Source organism: Astyanax mexicanus, chromosome 16 (genome assembly GCF_023375975.1).
Source record: "Astyanax mexicanus isolate ESR-SI-001 chromosome 16, AstMex3_surface, whole genome shotgun sequence".
Lineage (NCBI taxonomy): Eukaryota > Metazoa > Chordata > Actinopteri > Characiformes > Acestrorhamphidae > Astyanax > Astyanax mexicanus.
The window spans coordinates 36839142-36865699 of NC_064423.1; the positions used below are offsets into that span (position 1 = coordinate 36839142).

The window sequence follows — 26558 nt, forward strand, 5'->3', positions numbered from 1 at the left end:
TGATGATCGATGATCCTCGGCGCTAAAACAAAGCCGCGTCCTTTCCTCTCCGAGCGCTCGGCGTCTCTCCCGGATTTGTATTCCTCTTAAAATGTAAGGGCTGGCTGAGAGAGGGGAGGTCAACGATGCATTAATGATTAAAAAACTTAATGAGCTGAATGACATAATAGACAAAAAAGTTAGACTGTGAGTCAAGCTCAAGTTCTATTACTTCTATTATGTCTACTTTTCATCTGCTTTGCTTTATATTCTGAAATCAGGAAAGAAACACTATTTTTTTTAGCTACTTACTGTGGGAAAAAGCCTACCAACCAATTAGTCTGGTTTCAGGCCTTGTGCAAACAAACCAACCCGGCCAGCTCATCCTATTGAACCTAGCTACAACGTTTGACCAGTTAACTCTAGATCAGGACGGAGAATATTTTAGGCCGACCTTACGCCAAAAGAGTTTCAAGTCATTTCACCGTCACAGACAAATTTAAAGTGTGGGGATACAATCACAAAAGTCCTGCCATCGTTGAGTGTAAGGGGGTTACAATTGAAGTTTTAAGTCAGCCTTTTTCGCATCCTGGCATTTACAAAAACATCACATATGTTTACTATTATCTTCAGAACAATGTCAACAACCAATAGGAAAGCTACAGAAAAGCCGCAAGGCATACGCAGGAATGTTGGTGGAACTGGACAGGGTCGTGTCCACATTCTGCGATTTCTTGTCTCTTTCGTTTTGGCTGGGTTTTTCTGAACAAATCACTGCACGCACACACACACAGGCAGCTGTGGCCAAAAGGTGTTTCTGTTTCTGTGTCATTGTTAAACAACTTCTCTTCCTGTTAAACTCCACCAAAAGCATGATGGGAAATAAGCTCAAAGAATGTCGTCACAGTCTTGCAAATAGTGACCCTGCAAGATCCCCAGTCCTTGCAAAATCTTAGTCTGTGATTTAAAAGTCTGAGAGGGTGTCAGACTTTAGTCTATTAAAAGTCTTTTCAGAGTCCTTTCCAAGTCGTCTAGTGTACAGTTAGCATTTGTCTACAAACCTGCGAATTAACCTGACCACATGACACAATCAGCATGACCAAAATCAAACGCAACAAGCACCATTTACTACTGAGAGTACATTTTCTCCTGAAACAATCTGCACCATTTTTTTTTAACTTTCAGTAACAGTTCTGTAACGCTCAGCTTGTCCAGAAAAACGTGTCCTTTAGTGGTGACTCAAAAAATGAATTAGTGTCCACTATAGATGTGACCAAATATTGATATTGGGATTAGATCATATTTATTTTCATTTGCTAAACATTATTGATACATACACAACATCAAATATCAATATATATTAAAAAAAATATATAAAAAAAGGGTCTTTAAGAACCACCCCCCAAATTTGAATTACTACATTTACCGCTTCATTACTCTTTCATTGGCACTACCATCAAATGGGATCATATAGGGTCAAGGATATTGGCTGTTAAATTCTCTGAAGTATTTCAGTGTTTTATTTTAGAGTATTTTATCCTTTTCAGTAACCGTGAGATGCCATGATGTATCGCAGTACAGAATGGTATTGTAAGCAGAGCTGTCAACATTAACGCACGCTGTTAATTTGGAATCAGTAACACGTTACCATTTTTTAACACAAGTTAATTAAGGCACCAAGTTTGACTCCTACTTCTGCCGTAATCTGCCCCGCCCCTGCCCTTCGCACTGATTTGTTTTCTGGCTAAACGATTGAACGGCGTGGTCTGAACTTCCAACTCAGACTCGATCAGAGTGCTTTATTTCTCACATTCATTCTTTTATTTACCTATAAATATCCACTATAAAAATTGGCGTCTGAATAAATACTAATGCAATTAATCGCAGTTAAACACAGATATTTGTTGTGATTAATCACATTTTTTTTTTTTTTTTACCACTGACACCACTAATTGTAATATATAGAGTATCACAGAATCACGGTATTATGATATCATCATTCTTGTGGGAAATGCATTTTCTGACTAGATTAAAACAACAAAATGAGCATCTGTGGGTCAGGGACGGTCACTAGGCCTCGATTTCCTCTGTTTAATGACTGGTCTGCTAATACGCGTGAAGGTTCTCCTGCCGAGGACGGTCTTACGCGGGCGGATCCGTCCTCCGCGCTCACTTAATTGGGGCAAATCTGCGGTATTGGCTGACATTTTAAAATCCCCCGGCCGAGTGACGGAGCCTGCGGTCAGCTTTACGGGAGATTTCTGCCAAAGGTCTTTGTGATGATGAAGGGAATTAAATCGGCCGGGGTGTCGGCGGGGACGGGAGAGACCGGATTTAAAGCGGAACCGTACTCCGGGGGTTGAGTTCGCGGTGCGGTTCGCCGCGGACGTATTGTTCTTCTCGCTGGGGGATCGTGGCGTGCGTTTTTAGATTAAGAGATGGTCCAACATTTGGAGAATTTTAAAAATGCACGTACAAAACAAAGGCAAAAAGTTCAAAGATTGCAAGAATGAGAAAGAAAGATTGATCTAAAAAATGTTTCTACCAATCAAGCCATACTCACCTCCAGCTATTCCATTAGTTTCATTCTTATTGCTTGACATACAGCATATATTCAACCATGACCTGCTATTACTCTTACACCAAACATTACCACCTCACTCTACTCTATATTGCCCTGTATGCTATACCGTATACTTTCTATTCTTAGCCCCTTTACTACCCTATAATCCAAATACTACCCAACACTACCTTCTTTCCCCTGTATCACCCAACTACCCTTATACTACCCTATACTCCCCTACACAATATCACAGTATGCTCCCTATACTATACTACACTACCCCGTGACACCCTATATCATTCTAAAATCATATATATTCCATATAGCTCCAAATCCACCCAACACTCTACTTCTCTATACTACCCTATACTACCCATTAATCTAAATACTACTATACCCCCTAAATGTTCCTTACTACTTATTATCCCCTATATTACCCACTCATACTCATACTACTTCATATAAGTAGTAGATTGTCCCTAAACTATCCCATGATATCCTCTATACCTATACTACCTTATATTCCTTATACTTTCAATACTACCTAATACACCATATACTTCCATTTAATAGTCTATGATGCCCCATACAAACATATACTTCTCTATACTCCCCTATAAGCCCATATAAGCCCTAAACTCTCTACTACCTACTCTCCCCTATATTACCCAACCCCCCCTTATACTACTCTATAATCGCCTACACTGCCTTATTATACCCCATACTCCTTATATTACAGTATTCTCCCTATACTATCCTATGATACCCTGTATCATTATAGTACCCTATATATTCCGTATACATCCCATACTACCTAATACTACATAGACACATCAAATAACCTTAAATGCACTTATACTTCTCTATACTCCCTCTAGTACCAATCACCAGCATATACTCCCTATATTAGCTCTATTATCTACACTCTGATACATAATCCTATTACTGTCATACACCCAATACTCCATATATTACCATATATCTCCCTACACTACTCTTTAATACTCTATACCTTATACTACCCTATTATATTATTATACCCTATTATATTACACGCAAATCTATACTTCTCTTCTTATGTCTACTACCCAATATCACCATATTCTACATATACATTTACTACTAACCCATTTATTACCCTACTTTACAAAATACTACCCTATACTATACATTACATATATCTCCCAATACTACCCTACCTTATACTCCCCCTTAATATGTTATAATACCCTATACCTACTCTACAATAATCTATACTGCCCAAACCTTCCCTAAACTACCCTATATTCCCCCATTATACCCTATAATCCAGCACAATAAACTATGACTGAGATTCCTGCTGCTTCTGTTTATGCATAACAACACACAATAGAACATCATTTTACCCTACACAATTACTGTAGTTTTTGTGTAGTAATACCTACTAATACCTTACCTTACAGCACCCCCTCTAATGTAATCATGTTTAAATACCTAACTAAATTATTGTCTGTAAACTAGCTGTGATTTCAACACAGTTTTATCAATTATCTGCAAATAACACATTGGTCACAGACCTGTCTACGTAAGCACAGAAGCCATATATGGTTATCTGCTCAAAGCTCTGGGGTAGCTATGACTTTTACAGAGCGCTCAGGCACGCGGCCTGCTGCCGTTACAAACCTAACAACGGCCCAAATGAGATCGATGAAGAAAAGCGCGGCATCGGCTGCACTTTTAATTACCCTGAGCCGTGTGACGGTGTTCCGATAAAGACAATGAGAGGAATGCGGCGTTCTTCTCGTCCATCCGCGCTCCTCTCTCTGCTGCCTCTCTTACTCTGCGTAATGAACAGTCTTCTGGGAACCAATTACATCCCGTGGCTACGTCTGTATCGGTGGGAATATAACCGGAGCCCGTCCTGATCTCACGCGTCCCCTCGGTCCCCGCCGGCCTCGGCTTTCCGCTTGATGGAATTTAAGAGAACGTTCCCGCGGCGCCCCCTCCGCGGCCGTTAAATCACCTGCGGCCGTTAAATCACCTGCTCGTCGCAGCGTAAATGTAACGTTCAGCGGCTTCTTCCCGTGGCTTAAAGTAAAAGCTACTGCTCCTGATTCATTACGAGGAATTTTAGCATTCTGAGTCATTTTGTGCTCTCTCACAGTTAGAGACATTCAGTACAATTCACCAAGGAGAACATATTTATCCATTCTCTCTCTATTTGTAGGCCATTTTCTCCCCGATCGTCCATATGACGTGGGGTGAGGATGAGCAAATGCCCTTTTCGATACATGACAATTCAGCAACTCACTGTTGAAGAGATAAGGGGAGAACACCATCTACCCACCCAGAGAAAGCGTGGCCAATTGTGCTCTCTCTGATTCCAACTACGGTTTTATGATCACGTATCTGGTATGCAATATCCGTGAGTGAAACATGATTTTATAGCGACGTACTGTAGGAAAACTGACTACCTACCAACCAGTCTGGTTTCAACCTGGTTAAGATTTTATGTTTTAATCTCTTATGCAATACCATAGTCTAGACAACCCTACAAGACCCCATACAAACATATACTTCTCTATACTACTACCCTATAACAACATACACCCCTGAACCGTCTCTACTAAATATTTTACACAGCCCTTATATTACCCTACAATGCCCTATACTCCCTTATAATACCACACACTGCTTATATTACAATATTCTCCCTATACTACCCCACGATGCCCTGTATCCCTACGCTACCCTATATTCTGTATACATCCAATACGACCTTATAATCCACATGTTCGATATACTACCCTATACAACCTTATAATACACCTACAGTTCTCTATACTCCCATATACCTCTACTATCCAATACCAGTATATACTCCATATATAAGATCTACTAGCTACACTCCCATATATTATCTTATTATCCTAATACACCCAATACTACACTGTACACCCTATATGACCATATATCTCCATATATACACCACTTTAATGTATTATGATACCCTATAATACTCCACACAAACCTATATTTCTCTTTATTTTATATTTTTACCAGTAAGCTTAGACCCAATATCACCATGTACTCCATATATTATACACAATCCCATATATTACCCTACTATACCCAATACTACCCTATACTCCCATATACTTATTCCATATATAAAATCTACTATCTACACTCCCATATACTTTATTTATACTATATATCTCCATATACTCCACTTTAATACATTATGATACCCTATAATACTCCACACAAACCTATATTTCTCTATATTTTATTTTTTTTACTTACATTTTTAAGCTTAGACCAAATACCACCATGTACTCCATATATTATGCATCTCATATATTACCCTACTGTACCCAATACCACCCTATACTCCCTACACTACCATATATCTCCCAATACTACCCTACCCCTAACTATGTTATGCTGCCCTATACCTACTCTATAATAACCTATACCGCTCTGTACTTCCCTACACTATCCTAAATTACCCTTCTCTCCCTGTACTTCCCTGAACTACCCTATAGTCCCCCATGTTACAAGCCAGCAAATCAACCTGATCGAGTGAGACAATCAGCATGACCAAATTGTCAGGATCTTATCTACTAAAACAAGGAGGTGGTCATAATGTTATGCTTGATCTGTGTAGAGTTGTCTTGCATGAACGGCCTTATTAAGGACAAATCACAATTTGATGAACATGATGTTCAGAATAGGTGCTTTATTCTGAGTCTCTTCAGGTAGATTTTGATTTATACCACTGGCAGTTCTGACCATGCAATGTGATTGGCTGAGAGATGTTCTAGGAGTGCAAATATTGCACAATAATGGCACTCTGACCAAAGCTCTTCAAACAGTACTCTGCAACACACACACACGCAACCTAACCTAACTCTAGCAACGCCATCCAGCACTTAACACAACATTTAAACCATATCAGTCCTAACTAAACAGCAGTATTATAATTATACAAGTAAAGGACAACCATCTTGATATATGTTAGATACTAGTATCTTTAGTATTAGTAGCTTTTCTTCAGACTATAAGGCACACCGGATTATAAGGTATACTATCAATGATTGTTTTTTTCTGGTCTATTTTTATATATAAGGTGCACCGGATTATATGGTGCATTAAGCGACGCTAGTAAGGATGCCTACATCAAAGTGAACAAGGGTGTCGCCATGTTTCTCTTTTAATGTGGAAGCTGGAGGAAGCGTCTACGTACACCAAATTGTAATTCTTAAAAAAGATATTTCCTTAATCTACACATTAGGCTACACTGATTTCCGTCCTGAAAACTGTTTATTTTGGTGAGTAAAGTGCTTCCATTTTTTAACAGTAAGCTTAGATTGCTGATATTTTGCATAAGGGTGAGTTTTCAGTGAAGTTTCTCCAGCACTAAGGCTGGGTGCAGCAGCATTAGCATTAGCATTAGCCGCTAACTGCAGCACTAGCGGATTGAAAAAGCCACCTTTTAACGCTAGGCTGAGGAACACACCAAACACGCTGGGGGAGAGAGAGCGCCATATAACCACCCAGAGAGTGCATGGCCAGTTGCACTTTCTTGGACTTTCTTGGTCTATTTTTCCTTCACAAAGCAAGACAAAATGCATTAAATAAATAAAAATATGCTAAAGACAATTTGTTTGTTACTCGATATTCAAATTCTGGCTAAATATTTATTTTTGGTTGATCACATACCACCCCGACATGATGTGTTGATCAATATCTCTCCCTATGTTTAAATGAATATTAAGAGTTAATCTGCGAAAACAGATAAACACTTATAGACATAAAATACATATAGAATGACACTGTAAGGTTAAAAATGCTTCACAAACTGCACAATAGTATTTACCACTAAGCAGACAGGCGACTTTTCTTCATCCCCCCTTTAATTGAATGTGAAAGTGTGTCTCTTTGCATATCGTTATTACTCACGGGCTGATGGACGGCGCTGGCGGAGTAAAGGAACGCGGGTTACGTCGGAATTACCTTTAAAAGCTGTGCTTGGGGAAATTCAGGGCATTAATAACAATTATTGGCTTTCTTTAGTTTTCACAGACACCTTAAGTGTTGGGTATTGACTGCTGTGCTAGGGAGAATGTAGCCTATTGATTTTGCCTGAGCGGAGCGAGACGGTCTCCTCGTCCTGTAAGGCCCGGATTAAGCCTCGCGCGCTTCATCCCGTCGTGCGGCTGGGGCTCGCTTTCGCTGCCCGGGAGCGCTCGGGGAGGCAAAGAGCGGCCACTTCGCGCACTCCGTAACGCACTGCGTAACACAGGAATCGGCATGGTTAGCACAGTTAGCGGCAGCGTTTTAATGTTTTTATCATTTCCACACAGTTTTATGACTGAGACATGAGAACTGAACCAATAAAATACGTGAATTGATCTGAACATCAATTGTGAATTGCTCCGAGCCACAAATATACCGCTGTATTTGAGTAAATGAACAAAACAAAGCCTTTTTTCATATGCGATCATTGATTTATGTCTAAGTAAGCTAAACAGAACAGAAGCAGTGTAGATCGATGCAGTGCATATTACGCTTAGTACAAAATTCAGAACCAATAAAGGTCTGTGAGAAATGTAAGAGACACATTTAATACCAGTAAAAAGTTTGGATACACCTTCTAATACGTTTCATTTATTTTATGTGCTAAACAAAAAAAATGAGTCTGGGTGAAGTCTGGGTCAATGTCTGGGGTGAGTCTAGGACACAGTCTAGGGTATGTTTGGGGTGAAGTCTGGGACGAAGTCTGGGACAAAGTCTGCAGAAAGTCTGGGCTAGGTTTGGGTTGAGTCTGGGGTGAAGTCTGGGACACAGTCTGGGGTGAAGTCTGGGACACAGTCTGGGATAGGTTTGGGTTGAGTTTGGGGTGAAGTCTGGGACACAGTCTGGGGTGAAGTTTGGGGTAGGTTTGGGTTGAGTCTGGGGTGAAGTCTGGGATACAGTCTGGGGTGAAGTCTGGTACACAGTCCCGGGTAGGTTTGGGTTGAGTCTGGGATACAGTCTGGGGAAGGGTGGGGTTGAGTCTGGGGTGAAGTCTGGGACACACTCTGGGGTAGGTTTGGGTTAAGTTTGGGGTGAAGTCTGGGACACACTCTGGGGTGAAGTCTGGGGTAGGTTTGGGTTGAGTCTGGGGTGAAGTCTGGGACGCACTCTGGGGTGAAGTCTGAGGTAGGTTTGGGTTGAGTCTGGGGTGAAGTCTGGGACAAAGTCTGTGGTAGGTTTGGGTTGAGTCTGAGGTAAAGTCTTTAAAGAGACTCAGGGTGAGTTTGGGGAGAGTCTGGGAAGAGATTGGGATGAGATAGCATCAGGGATAAGTTTGGAATGATTTTAAGGTGAGTTTGGAATTAATTAGAGAACATAGTGAGGAAAAAGGATAAACTCTAAGACCTCTAAATAAGAGAATTTCAAGAGTGGGCAAATCTGGCATCAAAGACCACACTGCTACTTTAAAGAATATACAGTATAAAACATACTGTGGTTTGTTTACACGTTTACTTTACTGCATAATTCAATATGAGTTCCTTCATAGTTCATATCCTCTAGTATTCTTAATGGTAACCTACAAAGTAGAATAAAAAGTGGTGTCCCCAAATCTTTGACTGGTAATGTTCAAAAACACACTTCATTAAAACTACACAAAGAATCACATGAAAACTAATGCCAAAAGCCGGCACGCAAACTTTTTTGACTGTTTAAACCTTTACTTACCTTGAAACAAAACAAGGTTCAGGGAAAACAATATTCACTGTCATTGAGTCAATAAAGAAAATAAATAAATAAACACATACATGTTAAACCAAAATTACACATTTAAAAAACTCATGGCTCTGTAAGAACATTCAAGTTTAACAGGCTCTAATAAATAATAAGAATGTAATAATGAACGTAAAAAAGAACTTGATTTCCAGTGTTTTAAGTGTTTTAAGAAACATGTAAAAAATGTTGTACCTGTACATGACATGCCAAAAGTCATGGAACAGCAGTGTGTAAATTGATCATGAAATCTTCAAGAACATCAGGGGATGGTTTGGGATCATCCACACATGTATAAGTTGTGAGGTGTTATCTTGTAAGTGAGACAGAACACAGACCAGTGTGCTCATAGCAAGGCAACATGAATGGTGGGGGTTTGAGTGAAGTCTGATAGTGGGTGCAGGTGGATGAGGCATTTCATCATACTAGGCATTACCACCCACAGTAGACAGAGCAGTGTGAGGTAATGATTGTGACTGGCGGAATCTGACCAGAACTGTCCAATGCATTTCAGAGAAATCCAGAAATGACTTCTACGTACGACGGCGGAGGGGTCTCCTCTCCAGCTTCCTTCGTCTGACTCTGCGGTCCACCTCTGCAGCGAACGAGGTCTCAGGCACTGGTAGATACGCATGTATTAACTGAGGTACTGGTTGATGGCAAGAGGCTTCTTCTTGCTGCAGTTCTCCCTCTGAGGACTGAAGACTCCTCTGGAGGCCAATCTAGAACAATATAAATTAAATGAATATTGAAGTCTTCCAGATTATTGAGGATACTTTTAAAGTCCTTAAAATCTCATAGACTGACTGACCTTCATTTCTTAAAGTATTTTTTTCTTTATTTAGTTGAGTAGTTTCTGCTTCTCATAATACAGATTAGATCATTACTCAAATAGGTCTATTCACTGTATACCTGTAACTCTACCTCTTCACTACTTTACAACTGATGCTCTCAAACACTTTATTAAGAGGCAAGAAACTCAAGTAATTAATTCTTGACGAGTTCAGCACAGCTGTTAACTGAAAGCCTGAATTCTAGGTGACTGAGGAACTTCAGCCAAGATGTGCAAATCTGTCTAACCTAAACAAGAGGTGCTACTTATAAGAAACTAAAACATAAACCATATTCTTGTTTGTTTAACACTTTTTTTTAACAATTTGTTTAATAAATAATTCTGCATTTGTTTATGTATAGCTTTAATTAAAAACTTCTGAATGGAAAGAGGTGTGTCCAAACATTTGACTGGTACTCTAAGTCCTAATTTAGTTTGTATGTAAAAAGCTGTTCCAATCTCCCCAAATAGAGAAATACTTAATATTGTATATGGTTATTTTTTGAAAGGGCTCAGAGGTCCAGATAACCTCCACCTTTTATAAAAATAAAACACCTCAAGCTCATAAACTCAGTTATTAATGGACTGCTGCCCATTCCTACACATTAAGCATTAACCAACATTAAGCTTCACGTTGGCCTAACCTTTCCTGTCCTGTCATCTCTTCCACAACTGGCTGCCTCCTCTCCTAGACTGCTCTTCCTCTCTACCACCCTGTAATGCAAGGCCAGATCACTGCTGGGTGCAAGTGGAGAAGGTCTACTACAGCTTCTGTAGAATTAATAGATTCTATGGTATAGCTATTAGTTGCTAAGGTGGTAAAAGAAGGAGAGAATAAGAGACAATAATAAAGAGAGAAAGAAAGAATGAGAAGATTAATGGACAGTGGTCAATATAAATATATATAACAAAAAGACAGTGAAAGCGATAAACTAAATGGTCCATTATAATGGAGAAAATGCATTAAGTAAGAGAGGATGAACTAAACAACAGCTACATGGATACCATGGTATAGATGTGGGTTGCTCAGGTGGTGCAACATGGATTCTATGGTATGATATCACATGCATACTCCACAGGTAAGTGCAGTGTTGTTTAGTTTCTATTGGACCTGGTAAAAGTAATGGGACATGAACAGTTGGTTTCTCATGACTGCCTCCTTTTCTCTCCTAACCTGGTCTTCCTCTCTACCACACACACCACACCATAATGCAGTCTGAGAGCATCTCTGAGAGCAGACAAGGCCAGATCAGTGCTGGGTGCAAGCGGAGAAGGTCAAAGGCCACTATCAGAGATCTGCTCCAGCTTCTGTAGGTTTAATGAGCTCTCTCAGCACAAGCTGCTCATCAGGATTTCTCCTCTCGGAAGGGAAAATTCAGCTTATTAACAAAACTAAGCATAATTTTCTTCAGCCCTGAAGCTCCCGGCCGCATGTAAATTCCCCCCCTCGTTTAAAAGAGAGAAAGAGGGAGAGGGCGAGAGAGATAGAAACACACTGAGAAAACCCTAAACGGTCGCAGCGTCTTGTTTCCGAACTTGTCGTCCTATCTGGCAGCTTTGCATACGCAATGGCCTTGTTGGGTACTCCGGCAGCCTGGCTAATGCGTACCCTTTTGTGCCGGTTAATTCCGCTGGGATAAACAGCTTCTCGCATGCAAAATTATTCACACGCGCAGAATTAGCCGCGGAAGCAATCAGAAGTATGAATAACAATCCGCAGCGCTGCACATTAGAACTTTTGAGCGAGAGAATGAGGCGGCTGGGGATACCTAGGGAGGCGAGCTTATCAAATAAAGCTTGATAAATGTGCCCCGAACGAAATGAGTCAATCATTTTAATGTGCAGCGGCCCTGAGGAGAATAAATAACAATCGCCACATCGCGCAGAGACGGCAAACGAGCATGCTCACAATTACAGCCGGTCACACCGACACCGAGCAGCACACGCACTAACGAGCACCACGCACATAACACAGAGACACTGAGAGAGAGAGAGAGAGAGAGAGAGAGAGAGAGCGAGAGCAAACAAGACAGAAAGAGATGAAGACAGTAACGAAAAGAAAGAGGAAAAAGATACATCGAGTTGTAACTAAGGAATTGGAGAAAAGAAAGAAAGAAAGGCAAGTAGAGAAAAAGAAAGAAAAAAATACGGAGAAATGACAAAAGGAAAAGTAAGAGAATGAGAGGGACTAAAAAGAAGAAGAGAGAAAAAGGAACAGAGAGAGAAACTACAAGGAATCAGATTCTAGAGAAAAAAGTACAAAAAAAAAGAAAAATAAAAAACTGAAAGAAAAAAAGGGGGAAGAATAATAGGAATAAGAAAAAAGAAAAGGACAAAGACAGAGAAATGGGGAAAGACAGATATAAAAAGAAAGACCCAAGAAAATAAAGAAAGAGAATGAAAAAAACAGAAAGCAACAGAGAAAGACCCAAGGAGTAATATGCTATAAGGATAGTGTGAAAGAGCAGGAGCAAAAAGAATGAGGAATGAAAAGGGAAAAACATGAAAGACAGAGGGGAAAAAGAAACTGATACCAAAGGAATACAGCAGCATAAAGAAAAAGATAAGAACAGAAAAGGGTAGCAAGGGAGAAATTAACAGAAAGAGAAATAATAGGCAATTTTAAAAGAGAACAAAAGAAAGAAAGAATGAAAAGATTAATGGAAAGTAGTCAATATAAAAGAGAAAAGGGCAAAAAATGAGATAAACATAGAAAGAGATGTATGAGAGTGAATAAAAAAAGAAAGATACAAGTAAATAAACAAACACATAAAAATATGAGAGAATAAAAAAAGAAAGACTGTTATTTAAAATGGGAGAGCAAGAGAAATATGAAGGTAAAGATCAATGACAATGGAGAAAATACATTAAGTATGAGAGGATGCATAAAAACAGAAGGAACTAAACAATAGAAAGAGAGAAAGAGTGAAAAACCACATAAAAGAGAAAAGAACCAAAATTTGAAAAGAGAGATACCGAAAGAAAACAAAGAAAGAACGATAATAAATAACTGAAAAAATAAGCTAACCAAAAGAAAGATGAGAAAAAGGAATAATAAAGTGCATAAAGAACGAGAGGATGAATAGAAACAGAAGAACAAGAGAAAGAGTATTAAAAACCAAGTGAAAGAGACAATAAACGAGAGAAACCTAGTAAGATTGTAAGATTGTACAGACAGAGGTAGTGAATTAACCTTTTCGGTACTCAAGGTGATTTTTAGCATCGTTTCAAGTCAGATAAAGAGGAGAAGCAGGACACAGCGGGACGTACGGGCGAGCGTCCTGCGCGCGTCCCGTCCCTCAGCGGGGCGAGGCCCGACAGGGAAGTCAGAGTTATTAAGTATTCAATCGCATAAAGGAGGTGAATGCGTGAAAGGTTGCGGACCAAAGCACTTTTGCTCCAGTGCATTAAAAGCCGTCCGGCCGCTCCAGCCCTGCGTGAAAAGAAATAGATTGCCTCCCAGGAAGATCTCTCCTCCCTCCCCTCGCTTTAATAACAGCAATCTGCTGTGAAAATCTAATCCCGAGTACCATTTACGCCGCATCCAGATAACTTCTGCTCGGAAAAGCGTACGATATGAATATTTCATTCCCTGATATCCAAATAAACATGGCAGGCTTTCTATCAGTCAGAGGACGCCGCGCCAACTGAACCGGAAACGGCAAAGTGCTAATGAATAGCGAGCTTTCAGAAAGAGAGCGCGTCTCACCAAAAGCAATGTTCTTTTATTTCTCTTTAAAAACGGCTGCATTAGGAACAGAGAGCCCGCAGCTCCGGAACACGGTGATAAAACCTCCGACCCGACGACGCTCGTGAAGAAACTGAAAGCGATATGAGGTTTACCTCTCAGACGCACAATACGCCGCTGCCGATCCCATTCAGGACTGCGGGCCTGTATCCATTGTTACTGTGTGTTGTCTGTAATGTCAGTAATATCGGTAACGTCCTTCGTTTTCTAAAATCTAAAGTCTACGCATCACTATGAAAGTGAAGTGGAAAAGAATCTGGTTGAACTTTCTCTGTACAGGACTAGAAATCAGAATCTAGAATCTACAGCTGCTAATGATTATCTTAAATGTTGTTAAGTTCATTTTATTTGATTAAAAAGCAAAATGTAATTTATTAAACATTTTAAGGCTTTTAAACTCCAGAGTCTAGACTTCTAGAAATAATATAATTTATTCACAGGAAACAGATTAATTGGGTAAATCATGCTCTTGAGCTCAAACGAAACCAAATCTAATTGTTTCATATAGAAAAATGATATCAAAAGAATGCCCAATGAATTACATTCCGATAACCAATAAATGAGCAATATACCGATACACTCGTTCTGAAATTTCTGCAACATTTATGCATGCAGTTTTAGGCAGGTATGCAAATTATGACAGATAAGGTCAGACTTGCCATAAAAATGCTTATCACGCTGCCCTAGAAAAGGCCCCCAGAGGCTACTTTTGGTTAGTGTACCTCTTGGTGAGAGATTGCAGACTGCTAGACACGCCCCTACAATAAACTCCGGGTTGCCGGACTTTGAAAGGTGGAAAATCATTGGGCGGAAAGAAGCAGGATGGTTCTTGGGGTAATGGGCTCATACACTGAGCTCACTCTCCGTGTCTCCAAAAATGTAAACACACCAGATATGGGACAAGATAACACCTATACTCACTGTACAACAGCGCATTACACATTTAAACATATTTCAGCTTTTAAGTCCCACATAGAGTGCTTCTGTTGTCTCTGAAGCGACTAGACCAATATCTAAAGCCAGGCGGACACTGTGCGATTTTTAATCGGATGCGTTCTGGAGAGCTCACACTGCACGTTTGAATCGTTTGTCGTGTATGAACAACGCCTGCGATTCATCTGCACACACTGTACGGTCCGACTGACCTGCTGCGACGGGGGAGCTTACACTGCACGTCTAAACGCAGCCCGTAGGCGGAGCTTTCTTTGCGTACAAACTCTCGCTTCAACACAACATGTCGCCTTGCAAAAGAAAGCGCTTCTTTGCTTATTTGTGCCCTGTTGTGCGCTGAAAGTCCACGGAAGAGACGTACATGGACTCGCAGGTGGCTGAGGCGACGTGGACTCTACGGGTTGTCCGTTTTACAGAAGGAGAGCGCATAGAAAAATGACTGCGCGTCAGGCTGCAAAAGAAACACCAGCAGCTTAAATAAAATAAAATGATTTTATTTTTTATTCTGTTTATTGTTTATGTAAAAACTGGTTTTGCAACACTGAATATTAAACAAGCAATCGATTATTCACACTGGATAGGGACCCTCATTTACAGTGCCGCTGAGCATTAACAGTTTAAAAGGGATTAAAAAAATATATAAAAAATAGAAATAAAAACTGACATTTATTATAGACGAATAAAATCTATACGTAAAAAAGGAAAAATAGGACCTTTTAAAAAGATCATAAAAATTTACATAAAAGGTAAAAAAATATAATATCTTATGAAGATATATATTTAATGATTTGATTAATAAAAGAAGAAAAAAAAATAAAATGAATAAATATAAAATATAAACTCATTAAAAATTCGTTTAAAATAACCCAGGCTTTCTGCAGAATATTCAAAGTTTCAGTTAGTTTCAGTTTCAAATCATGAAAACAGCTCACCAAAACCTCAAACTATTCTTTATATTTGACTATATTTACTTACAGGTCCTTTGCTTGTACTTACAGGCCCTTACTTATTTTTATTCAACTGAACTGAGTTTCATATTATCTGTAGCCTCGCGCTGAATTCAGCTCCGCGCTGCAAAAGAGAGCGAGAAAGAGGCGCAGCGCATTTTGTCCGATTTATCTTGATTAATTATCAGTACATTTATTAGCTTTAGTAAGTTTAATAGCATTAATTTTACTACACTTCTCCGACCTTATTTATTAAAACGTTTATTTTAGAAGACAGAGGTTATTCTGCGCGCAATGCCGCGCGCAATGCCACGCGCTGCGCTAAGCTGGCTTTGCGTGGCTAATATTCTGGAGCACTGGACGAGATTTTAATTAATAAATTAACATATTTATAATTTTAATAAATTTGCACTGGCGAAAAGAAACAAATTATAAAATATAGCTTTATATTTCTGTGCATGTTTTAAGTTTTATATAATTGACGGGCAGCACCAGATGTTGACAATGTGCTTTATTTTTCAGATATAATAGCAAAGTGAAATAAAATAAATTTATGTTTGTCAAAGTTATTTTCTTTTTTAATTTTTCTTTTCAAAAACTCCAGCTATTGACTGAGAATAAGCATCTGTTGAAATTCTTAAACAGCAGAATGCCTGTGTCTGCTATATTAAGCTATAAGTCTGTGTATCGAACATAAATATAAATCCTTATAACTGACAGAAATAAATATGACTAATAATAATTTATAGTTACTGTGCAGATTTTTGGGAAAACAGGTCGTGACGTTAAGAAATCGGCCCGCAAAACAGCTCACACTGTGAGACAAGCGACCAAAATTTCTGGCATGTCAGAAATCCCTGGTCGCGTCCGACTGCTCATTCGGCAGCTCCTATGGGCAATTAATCGGACATCGCTTCCCCTCTCACACTGCACGACAAACGACGCACGATCAAGCTAAAATTCGGCCCGATCATGAAATTCAGTCGCATCCGACCAGATCGGGCTTAAAATCGGGCTAAAATCGCACAGTGTCCGCCTGGCTTAACAATGCCACATATGTTCCAAACACAGTACATTTTAGTAGCCCAAGTAGCCCAAAAAACACACACCTCATCCTTTTTATCTCTTGTGCCTATCAAACAAGCCCAGTTTGCCAGGAAAGAGACAAACCTGGCAAACAGGGTTACAGAGGCAATTCAAGAGAGCAATACAAAGGGAAAAATTAATACTAAAAGAAGCAAACACTAATAAATAAACAAATAAAATAGAGAAAAAAAATGTGACTTAAGGCAATTTACATGCATTTTAAAGACTGAGTACTTATACATTTCCCTCTCAGAAATATAATTAAAACTAAACTTCGCCACAATAGAAGAAATTGATACATTTTTAAACGAAACCATGGTCAATTTTAAAGTAATATTGTTAATACTAATACTTTTAACATTTACATTTCAAATTAAGACATATTTTAGTAGAATTCCCTAAAATAAAAAAAATAAAACATACTGCCTGTGTGAATGTCTACTATAGTATATTTTGTAATGTTTAGGTTAATATAGGTACGTTAGCTATCAAAATGTCTAGTGCTTTCACAGCTAACATCTTACACAGTCTTAAATACATTTTCACCACCGCATTACGGGTAGTAATTTCACCTGATACAACACTTTGTGCTGTTGCATGTGTTTCCTTTTATATCAGGCTTTTAACTGGAATTTTCCAGCAGGATAATGCTCACCCACACACAGCGAGGGTTCTTAAGGAATATTTCTGACAGATGACAGATCACAGCAGAGAAAAGTAGAGAAAGAGAAGAAGCTTCGGCTGCAGAAGCCTTAAAGCCTGGCAGCGGGTCATAAGAACAAATACAGAGTGTAAAGTGGGCACAGCCTGTCTGATTCTCCACGCTGCCTCCTGCTGAGCCGGAAAGAAAGTTCCTCCAAACTTTCCCATTACAATTTCCCATCGGAAAATCATATCACACCCTATTAGAGAAGATAAGCCTGCACCCGCGGAGCCGCAGCATCCGGAGGACAGGCCTTACGGTGAGCCGGCTAACAGCGACACCGAGACCCACTCTAACTACCGCACACCTTTTCACCAGCGCTGATAGAAATATCATCCCCATCTCATCTCATTAGGCCATCCTGGTTATCACTTAGAAAGAGAGTGGGTGAGGAGGAGGAAGGAGGAGGAGGTGGGATGGTGGGGTGAGGGGCGTTAGGGGGAGATGGAGAATTCTTATGGATGATGTGTCACAGACCGGTACAGCAGCTCCACGGTTCAGGAGGAGCATAGCGTCTTTCATTATGGGGAATAGGTTACGCTTATTCCAGTAAATGTTCTGATATTTGGAATTTGATTGCTTATCTGAATGTTTGCAGTGAAAGACATTGTAAGGTATTAAGCAATAACACACACTATATGGACAGAAGCATTGGTATGCCTGTTTACTCACATCTTCTTCTAAAATTAAGGTTATTAAATAAAAAAATTAACTGTTTCAGTAACACTTGGATAGTTTAAGTATATCTGTAAAAGGCAACTGAACTCTAAAGAAATTGAACTGATTCCCTGTTGAATGTAACCCTATGTTCAACTATAATCTTAACATTTTAGGGTTGAATTTAAGGTTAAAGGTTAAGATTTAGGCTAGAGTTAAGGTTTTTGGGTTGAATCATGATTAAGATTAGGTTTTGGGGCATCATTTAAATTAATCTTACAGTAAAGTTGTGTTTAATCGACATACAGTTAAATGTTAGTCAAGCACGTATGAGGCATCTTCAATGGACCATCCGAAAAAAAAGAAAAAAAAGAATAACAGAATGATACAGTTTCTACTTTAAGAGAAAGGGTTTCTAATATAGTAAGGAACTTTTTTGTAAGGATTTTATTGAACTTAGTGTCAAAAGTATAAAATGTTATAGAGAACATAGAGCTGGGCAGTATGACCAAAAATATATATCTCAGTATCTTTCCAAGATTCTGATGGTTTCACGGTATATCACAATATTTTTTATTATTTTATTTAATTTATTTATTTGCATGGCTGGGTTTTATATAGATTTGTGACTATATTAGCAGAAAACAGCTGAAGAATGTAAACAACAGACTTTAAAAAGAGATATGCTAACCATTAGAGGCATTACAGAACTAAAATCTGCCACAATTCCCTTTTCTCTCCATTTAACAAATACATTCATTTCAGTGTGCATCAAAATTATCTTTCAATCTACAGTATTAATATATTTAAAAGGGGTATAGTTACTGCTCTTGAAGTTTTTTGGCTCCTCGTATTCAGACTCGTATTCACTCTCTGAGCTTTGGATTGATTGCATAATTTAAATTGCTCTCTTTTCTGAGTGAATAATAGCTGTTTGCTGTTGTTTTCTATTTTATTTTATTTTTGGATAACTACATTCATCTGGTGAGGAACAGGGAAAGGGTTATAGTTACTGCTCTTGAAGTTTTTTGCACCTCGTATTCAGACTTTTAGGGAGTTTTATCACTTGTCCTGTATTCAGGATCTCCGAGCTTTGGATTGATTGCGCAACTCCATTTTTCTTTTTTTTAGAGTGAATAATTGCTGTTTGCTGTTGTTTTCTATTTTATTTGGATAAAAAACACTCATCTGGTGAGGAACAGCAACAGGAGCTCCTCAGATAAAGTGCGTTTCTATTTCTTTTCAGGTAGGACAGAGCGAGACCAGCATTTTACTGCAGAAAGCTGAGCTACCGTCACTCTGATATGTTAGCTCGTTACACTAAATGGCTATACCGCCCAGCACTATGAGAACTATGAGAAGTTAAATCCACTGCTACACAGCTCATTTCTTAAGTGGCTTTAAACCCCTTTAGCCCACGACTGACGTTAGGCAACAAAATAGGACAATCGTAAGCGGATAACCATGAATTTAATGGCCCTGTGATTAATTTAATGCCAGGTATTGGGTGTGTCACGCGATTATTTATAAAGTTTGGCTACAAAGTGTCCTCAGACTCTTACTGATCAGTATCTGTTTCAGTGAAATCATATACGGAATCATGATGCTGGGTTTGTACTCACGGCGCAGGGGGCTGGTGGTTGTGCAGCTGAGCCGAGGCGTTCCTCTGGTCACTTGCGCTCTGTTCTTCAAAGACCTGCAACAAACAGACCAATCAACTTGTCTGACCCCTGCGTGACCCTCTCAGCACTGTGGGTAAGTGTGCTGATCTGCTCAGTGCAGTAAATCCGGGGGAAGATTCAGTAAATGCACCTTATATCTCTCAGCCTCCATCCTTCTCTCATCCAGCTCCGCTTTCAGCTTCCTGATCTCCGCCTGCAGCTTCTCCACCGTCTCCTGCAGGTGACTGGAAAAATACCAAGCAAATTAGTCACAATGGTTAACGGCTAACTGGCAACGCTAACTGTATAATGAGCTCAATTTAATAAAAAATATGAACATCAAACTATCAAAATGTGCTGCAAAATTGGTCATGGGGTCTAAATGTTAAGCTGTCCTCACCAGTAGTAAGTAAGATAAGATAAGATAAGATAAGATAATCCGGTACCACTTTAAAATAAGACTACCTTCATAAAGGGTTTATAAATGGTTTACAATTAGTTTATTAATGGTTACTAATTATGTTGTAAATGCCTTACAAATCATTAATAATCAGTTGTAACACATACGTAGAAAGGGCAACAATGACCTGTTGTTTGCCAAATAGTGAACCCACAGCCATCTACAGTGTTGCCCTTTCAACGTACGTGTTATAACTGATTATTAATGATTTTTGAGGCATTTACAACCTAATTAATAACCATTAATAAACGAATTGTAAACATTTATTTAATAAAGGTATTGGCAGATCTTACTCTTTTTCAGCGGTGAGGTGTATAATCTTCTTGCTCTGATCTCTGATTTTCATCCCCAGCTTTTCATTTGTCTGCCTGAGCGAGGAAGAACAGAGATGATGTTATAGTGCAGAGTACAAATGTGAATTATAGGGTATGGTATGAAAAGTTTAAAGCTTGTGCTGCTACGAGCTGAAGACTACAGGAGGGGGAAATTACCCACTGGTTATATACATATATATTTGTTAAGTGGTCTTACTTTTGCTCCTTCACCCACTGGTTCACATTGGTCACCACTAGCTCGCTCTCTCTATGCAGACGGGAGCTGTCACAGCGAGCGTCCCCCAGAGCCTGCCTCAGCACCTCCACCTCCGCCAGCGCTACACTGTAGCTCTGCTCTACTGAGTCCAGCTGAGTGTGTAAGGCTTCCACCTGTAAAGAGAGAGTATAACTATAAAGTGAAACCATGTTATTTGGGTTAAAGCATCATCAGTGCTGCAGCACAATATACTGAATACACTACAATAGCTGGGGTGCTCATATCCAAGTTTATAAATATATGTTAAATATGGCAAAAACTGGCATTTCATAGGTTTCTGCATATAATTTATCATGAAATGTGATCTGATCTTCATCCAAGTCAAGGATAAGGATGACAAATATACTAGGAAAAAAAAATAATTCCAAAAAGTTTACAATCATTCATGCTTCATTGAGAACAACCATAAAAAACCTCATAGTGCTAGTCCAAAAACTATGTGAAGTATGTGAAGACTATGTGTTAATCACCTCAAAATAGCTAAATAGCTTTTTTTTTTTTATTTTGGCTTTGCTCCACACAAGAAGGATACACATATTGAACTAGATTGCAGTTCCTGCAGAAACTGCAAGTGTGATTGCAGTGCTGGCTGGTATCTGTGGTGGTTGCTATGGTGTTGCTAGGTGGTTGCTAGGGTGTTGCTAGGTAGTTACTAGGTAATGTATATGCATAAATGAGATTAAAATGTGTTAAAATCGCTCGGCTATGCACACTAGGTTGCTCTGGCCGTGCGGGGGTGTCCAAACTTTTGACCAATAGCTGCTTTATCCAATAGCTCCTCCATGCACTCACTATGCTGGTGAACTGGCTTGGGTGTCCAAACTTTTGACCTAATGCTGTTTTATCCCATAGCTGCTCCATACACTCACAGTACTGGAGATCTAGCTGCCGTCCTTCCATCTAGCTGCCATCCTCCGATGGGCCCCATTCATTCCTTCGTACGACAATTGTACAAAAAACGTACGTCGTAACGTTTCGTCCAGCATATTTTCGAAAAGAACTCAATAAGTTCTATAGGTCCTCTATAGGTTTCGTCTTGGTATCTCAAAAAATGTGACGTACACGGGCGTGCAAAATTCTCCCCATTTATTTTCAATGGTCAAAAAAGCGCTCATTTACAAAGTTTTTACGAAAAACGTAAGTCTGATCGGAAAGCTGTATACAAGCACTCCATTCCCGATAAGGATACCAGTTTTGTCTTTTGAACGAAGTCGATATCTCGAAAATTGCGGCACTAGTTAACCGGACATAAATCCAGAGGAATAATAATAATAATAAGAAGAAGAAGAATAGACTTAAGAGGAACAATACTGTGATTGCATGCTGCAATCACACTACTTATTTAAGGCTCTATGATTAAAAATAGTTGATTTACATAAACTTGGAAACAGTTACAAAGTCAAAGTAAGACAAACAATCTACAAATGGAGACAGTGGAGGAAACTATGCCGAGAAGTTGGTGCCCAGTCAAAATTAGCCCAAGAGCACAATAGATACTCATCAATGAGGTCAAAAAACAACCAGAGATACAGACAAAGACTTGACGGCACCATTGGTACAGTATTACATCTGTATTAATGAGTCTACAGTCTGTAAAACCTTAAACAACGAAGGAACATTGCTGCACACCTAAAGTTTGCGAAAGAACACATGACTATCCACTATGGTACTAGTAACAAGTTTTGTGGACAGATGACAAGGATTGAACTACTGTTGCACTATATTTGGCATGAGAAAGGCGCTGCACATCACTGTGAAAACATTACTACCAATTTTAGCCCAGCATCTCCGAATTCTAACCTTAAGAAGAACATTTCAGAGATGTGTATAGTGTATAGGTGACCTGAGCCACTTTAGAGTGGTAGTTCTCTCTCAGGGAAGCCATCTCCACCTTCAGGACCACTACCTCCTCCTCTCTGGACTGCAGGGCAGCTAGCTGCTGCTGACCCCACAGCTGAGAGCGTGACAGCTGAGCGCTCAACTCCGACAGACGACCCTCAAACGTTCGAGCCTGTAGGACGACAATCAACACATGAAGAGGCCTTTTTTTTTTGTTTACTACATAATTTAAACACTGTTTAAATTGTGATTTAAAGAAACTGTTCCTTACACTGTGTCTAAATTTCTTGATTAATGGACCAACAGAAATACTCCAAAATGACCTGAAATAAACTCGTTTTACATTGACTTTCATTGAAAATTAAGAAGGTTTTCTCTCTTTTCTGTAAAGTTGCCATTTTGGAGATATATTTTTTTTGGACAATGACAATATGGTGTATAAATTCACTGTTTTTGAGGCTATAATAAAAATGTGATTTTAGCAATACAATTACACACTTTCTACTTGTGTTCTATTGTTTAGATTGGTTCCTTACCAATAATATAACAGTATATAACAATACTATCTGTACTGATTACAAATTGCATGTAATGGGCAATTTAACGAATACCAATTTCACCTTATTCTCATCTCACACTGGAAGATGACTCTTACATAAGCATGTGCCAGTGCTGATTTAAATGAAATGAAAGAGATAATGGAGTCATAGCCAGGTGTGTGTGTGTGTGTGTGTGTGTTTTAGTGTGAGTGTGTGTGTGTGTGTGTGTGAATGAGAGAAAGAGAGAGAGAGAGAGAGAGAGAGAGAGAGAAAGAGAGAGAGCGTAGGAGAACATTGAGAATGTCTCACATCACCACAATGACCTTTACATAAGCCTGGAGCACATTTAACGCAGAGGAGGAGAGCCAATTAATGCAATGAAAAAGGCAAAGGCAATTAAAGTGCTGTGGTGTGTGTGTGTGTGTGTGTGTGTGTGTGTTGAGTTGAGTGAGCGAGCAGGTTAAGTGAAGAAACACAGCTGTTACACACACAAAAGTGTTGGGACACCTGCTAAGTCATTGTTTCTGAATTCAATTATATTAAAATACTGCTTTTTTTTCGGTAACTGTCTCTACTGTCCAGAGAGTTTGTACTAGAATTGGAGCACTGCTCTAAGTATTTGATTGCATTCAGCAACATTAGTTATAGTGAGATCAGGCTGTTGGATGATTACCACCTATCCTCATCGCTAACTCCCCAATTTACCTTATCCAAAAGTCCTGAATGGAGCCCAATCATTCGAGAGGACGCAATTCCACTGCTCCATGTCTTAATGCTGGGGGCTGTATACCCATATTGCCCAATGCACTTATTAGAAGGGTCGTCCACAAACATTTGGATTTTTTTTTTTTTTATTTGACAGATTTTTTTTGGCCTTTTTCAACTTAATCCAAATCAAGAAATTATGGTCAAATTACAGACAGTATGTTTGTGGGGGGTTTTGATGATTGGACACACCTTGAATAGATTAATATTAAAGACAATGTTAAAAACAGTTAAGGGAAAGTATAAAAAATAAATAAATAAATAAATAAACGGGTAAGTCTTCCACATTAATCTTTTGATCTAAACCTGATGAACTGAGATGGTGATTTGAGGTGGTTTAATTGGGATGAGCTGGAGCTTCACAACATGAAGGAAAAGCAGCAACTATTGTTCAGCACCTCCAGAAACTCCTTCCTTCAAGACGCTGAGAAAACTATGAGAAAACTATTCCAGGTGACTCTTCCTCATGAAGAAACTGAGATTAAAATACCAAGAGTGTGCAGATCTGTCCTCAAAGATAAAAGTGATACTTAGAAGAATCTGAAGTATAAAACATATTCTGGTTTATTTAACACTCGTTATTTACAGAATAATTCTGCACATGTTCCTGTATAGCTTTAATATAGTCTTCAATATTAATTTACAATGTAAAAAATAAACATTTCTCTGTATGTTTGACTGGTGGGGGAGTAGTCTTACCTCATCCTGAGACAGTCTGCTCTCACTGTGCAGTTTCTGCAGCTCTGTGGTCAACTGCGAGATCGTCTCCTGCAGGGCCGTCTTCTCTTCAGTCTGCTGGAGCAGACGCTGCTGCAGTCGCGGCACCTCCCGACTGCGCTCAGCCAACTGAACACACACACACAGACTGTTATACTCAAGTTTATCTGCTATTATATTGACAATACTTCTTCGCTAAAGGGACTGGACAAGCTGATTGTGTGTGCATTTGCATGTCTGTGCTAAACTTAAACAAGCAGAACACATTTATTATATAAGGAAGGTTGTCCGCCAACAAGCATGTTGACATATGGGGTCAGGTCATTAAGCCAAGTCTTAGAATATACTTTCATATCAATGGAAAATCTCCATTCAGAGTGCTGTGCAGTCCAAGACTAGACTAAATTCTAGTGCAAGCCAATATAGAATTAAAATGATACAAGTCTGTTATTTAAAGGTAAAAATGCTACATAACGCCAAATAATACCAAGTGGACCATCAGACTAAAGTGCTGTCACTATGTTCCAAGCATCATGAGTCTGAATCCTGGGTCATGATGCTTTAAATCAGCAGCCGGAGTCTGAGAGAACACAATTGGCCATGCTCTCTCTGGGTGGGTACAGTAGGTGGCGCTCTCGCCCCTTATGATTCTGTTCAGCACAGGCGTCTCTTAGCTGATGTATCAGAGCTGGGGTGATGCTGCTCTGATTTTGCATGTATCAGAGGAGGCATGTGCTGGTCTTCATCCTTCTAGTGTTGGGAGCATTACCAGTGAGATAGGGAGTTGGGTAACAGTATTTCCATATTGAGGAGAAAATTTGGATATATTAATAATTAAAAAATGCATATAAAATGTATAAAAGTGTATATGAAATCTAATAATGGAAAAAATATGGTTAAGGGTTTAGTGGTTCTTTAACTTAAAATAACTTTACAAGACATCAAAATAGCCCTGATCAGAAAATCTAAATAAATAAAATAATAAAAATAAACAAACACAGGAAAGCAAGTTTTCAAAAGAAATGATTATGTAAAATTGAATGGAATGTTTCCAGTCTCTAAAAGCACACACATAACTCTACAAAGTGCACTTCAGATAAGCGTGGAATCTGAGCAACTTATTGCATTAAAGTTTCTGAAAAGTGCTCAAGAGGACCCTGACCTCCTGGCTGAGCTTCTCTATGCGAGCGTCTCGGCTCTCCAGCTCTCGTCTGCACTGCTGCAGCTCGGCCTGCACGCCTGCGTCTGCCTCCTGCAGCCTCAGGGTGGCGCTCTGCAGCTCGCTCAGCTACACATATACACACACAGCATGACACACAGACAGACAGCTGACAATCACACACAGGTCATATCAGAAACCTCCATCAGGTGTAACAGCAGGAGCATCAAAGCGCTAGATAAAGCCGACAAGAGCAGGAAGATGGAGGGCACTGCTGGCAGATTAGCTCAGATGGGTGGGCAGATGAGAGATAGCTCCTTTATGCATGGCAGATATTAAACCGGGATTAGGGAGATTAACTTCTCACTGTAATTGAGCGAGAAACTTTTGCATCAGATCTATTAAACTTTTTTCGAGATATGGAATGTGTTTAGATTTAATTCTCAGACAGATGAACAGTCCAGCGACCGCTGCGCTTCATGCTGAAATTAATACAGAATAAAAAATTACATAAAACTACAGAAAAATCCCATCTCTTCATGATCTGTACAGATCCGGGTCACGTTCAACAAATTATTTAGTGAGATTTG

General features: G+C 39.3%; 1 protein-coding gene across 8 annotated transcripts in view; it reads right to left on the reverse strand.

Annotated features, from left to right (window-relative positions):
• Window positions 1-1339: 1339 nt before the first annotated feature.
• The window catches only part of LOC103032915 (plectin), a 283581-nt gene continuing 258362 nt past the window's right edge, over window positions 1340-26558 (reverse strand). For 6 of the 8 annotated variants that reach the window (XM_049465597.1, XM_049465593.1, XM_049465595.1 and 3 more), the window contains 9 exons: window positions 25972-26097; window positions 24792-24938; window positions 22793-22960; window positions 20890-21062; window positions 20652-20726; window positions 20050-20143; window positions 19860-19933; window positions 10790-10916; window positions 1340-10035 (listed from right to left, as the gene is read on the reverse strand). In XM_049465597.1, the coding sequence (XP_049321554.1) occupies window positions 9847-10035; window positions 10790-10916; window positions 19860-19933; window positions 20050-20143; window positions 20652-20726; window positions 20890-21062; window positions 22793-22960; window positions 24792-24938; window positions 25972-26097 (1173 nt within the window). In that variant the 3' untranslated portion in view covers window positions 1340-9846. The remainder of the gene's footprint in view (window positions 10036-10789; window positions 10917-19859; window positions 19934-20049; window positions 20144-20651; window positions 20727-20889; window positions 21063-22792; window positions 22961-24791; window positions 24939-25971; window positions 26098-26558) is intronic. The other 2 variants (XM_049465598.1, XM_049465600.1) reach the window with 2 other exon arrangements.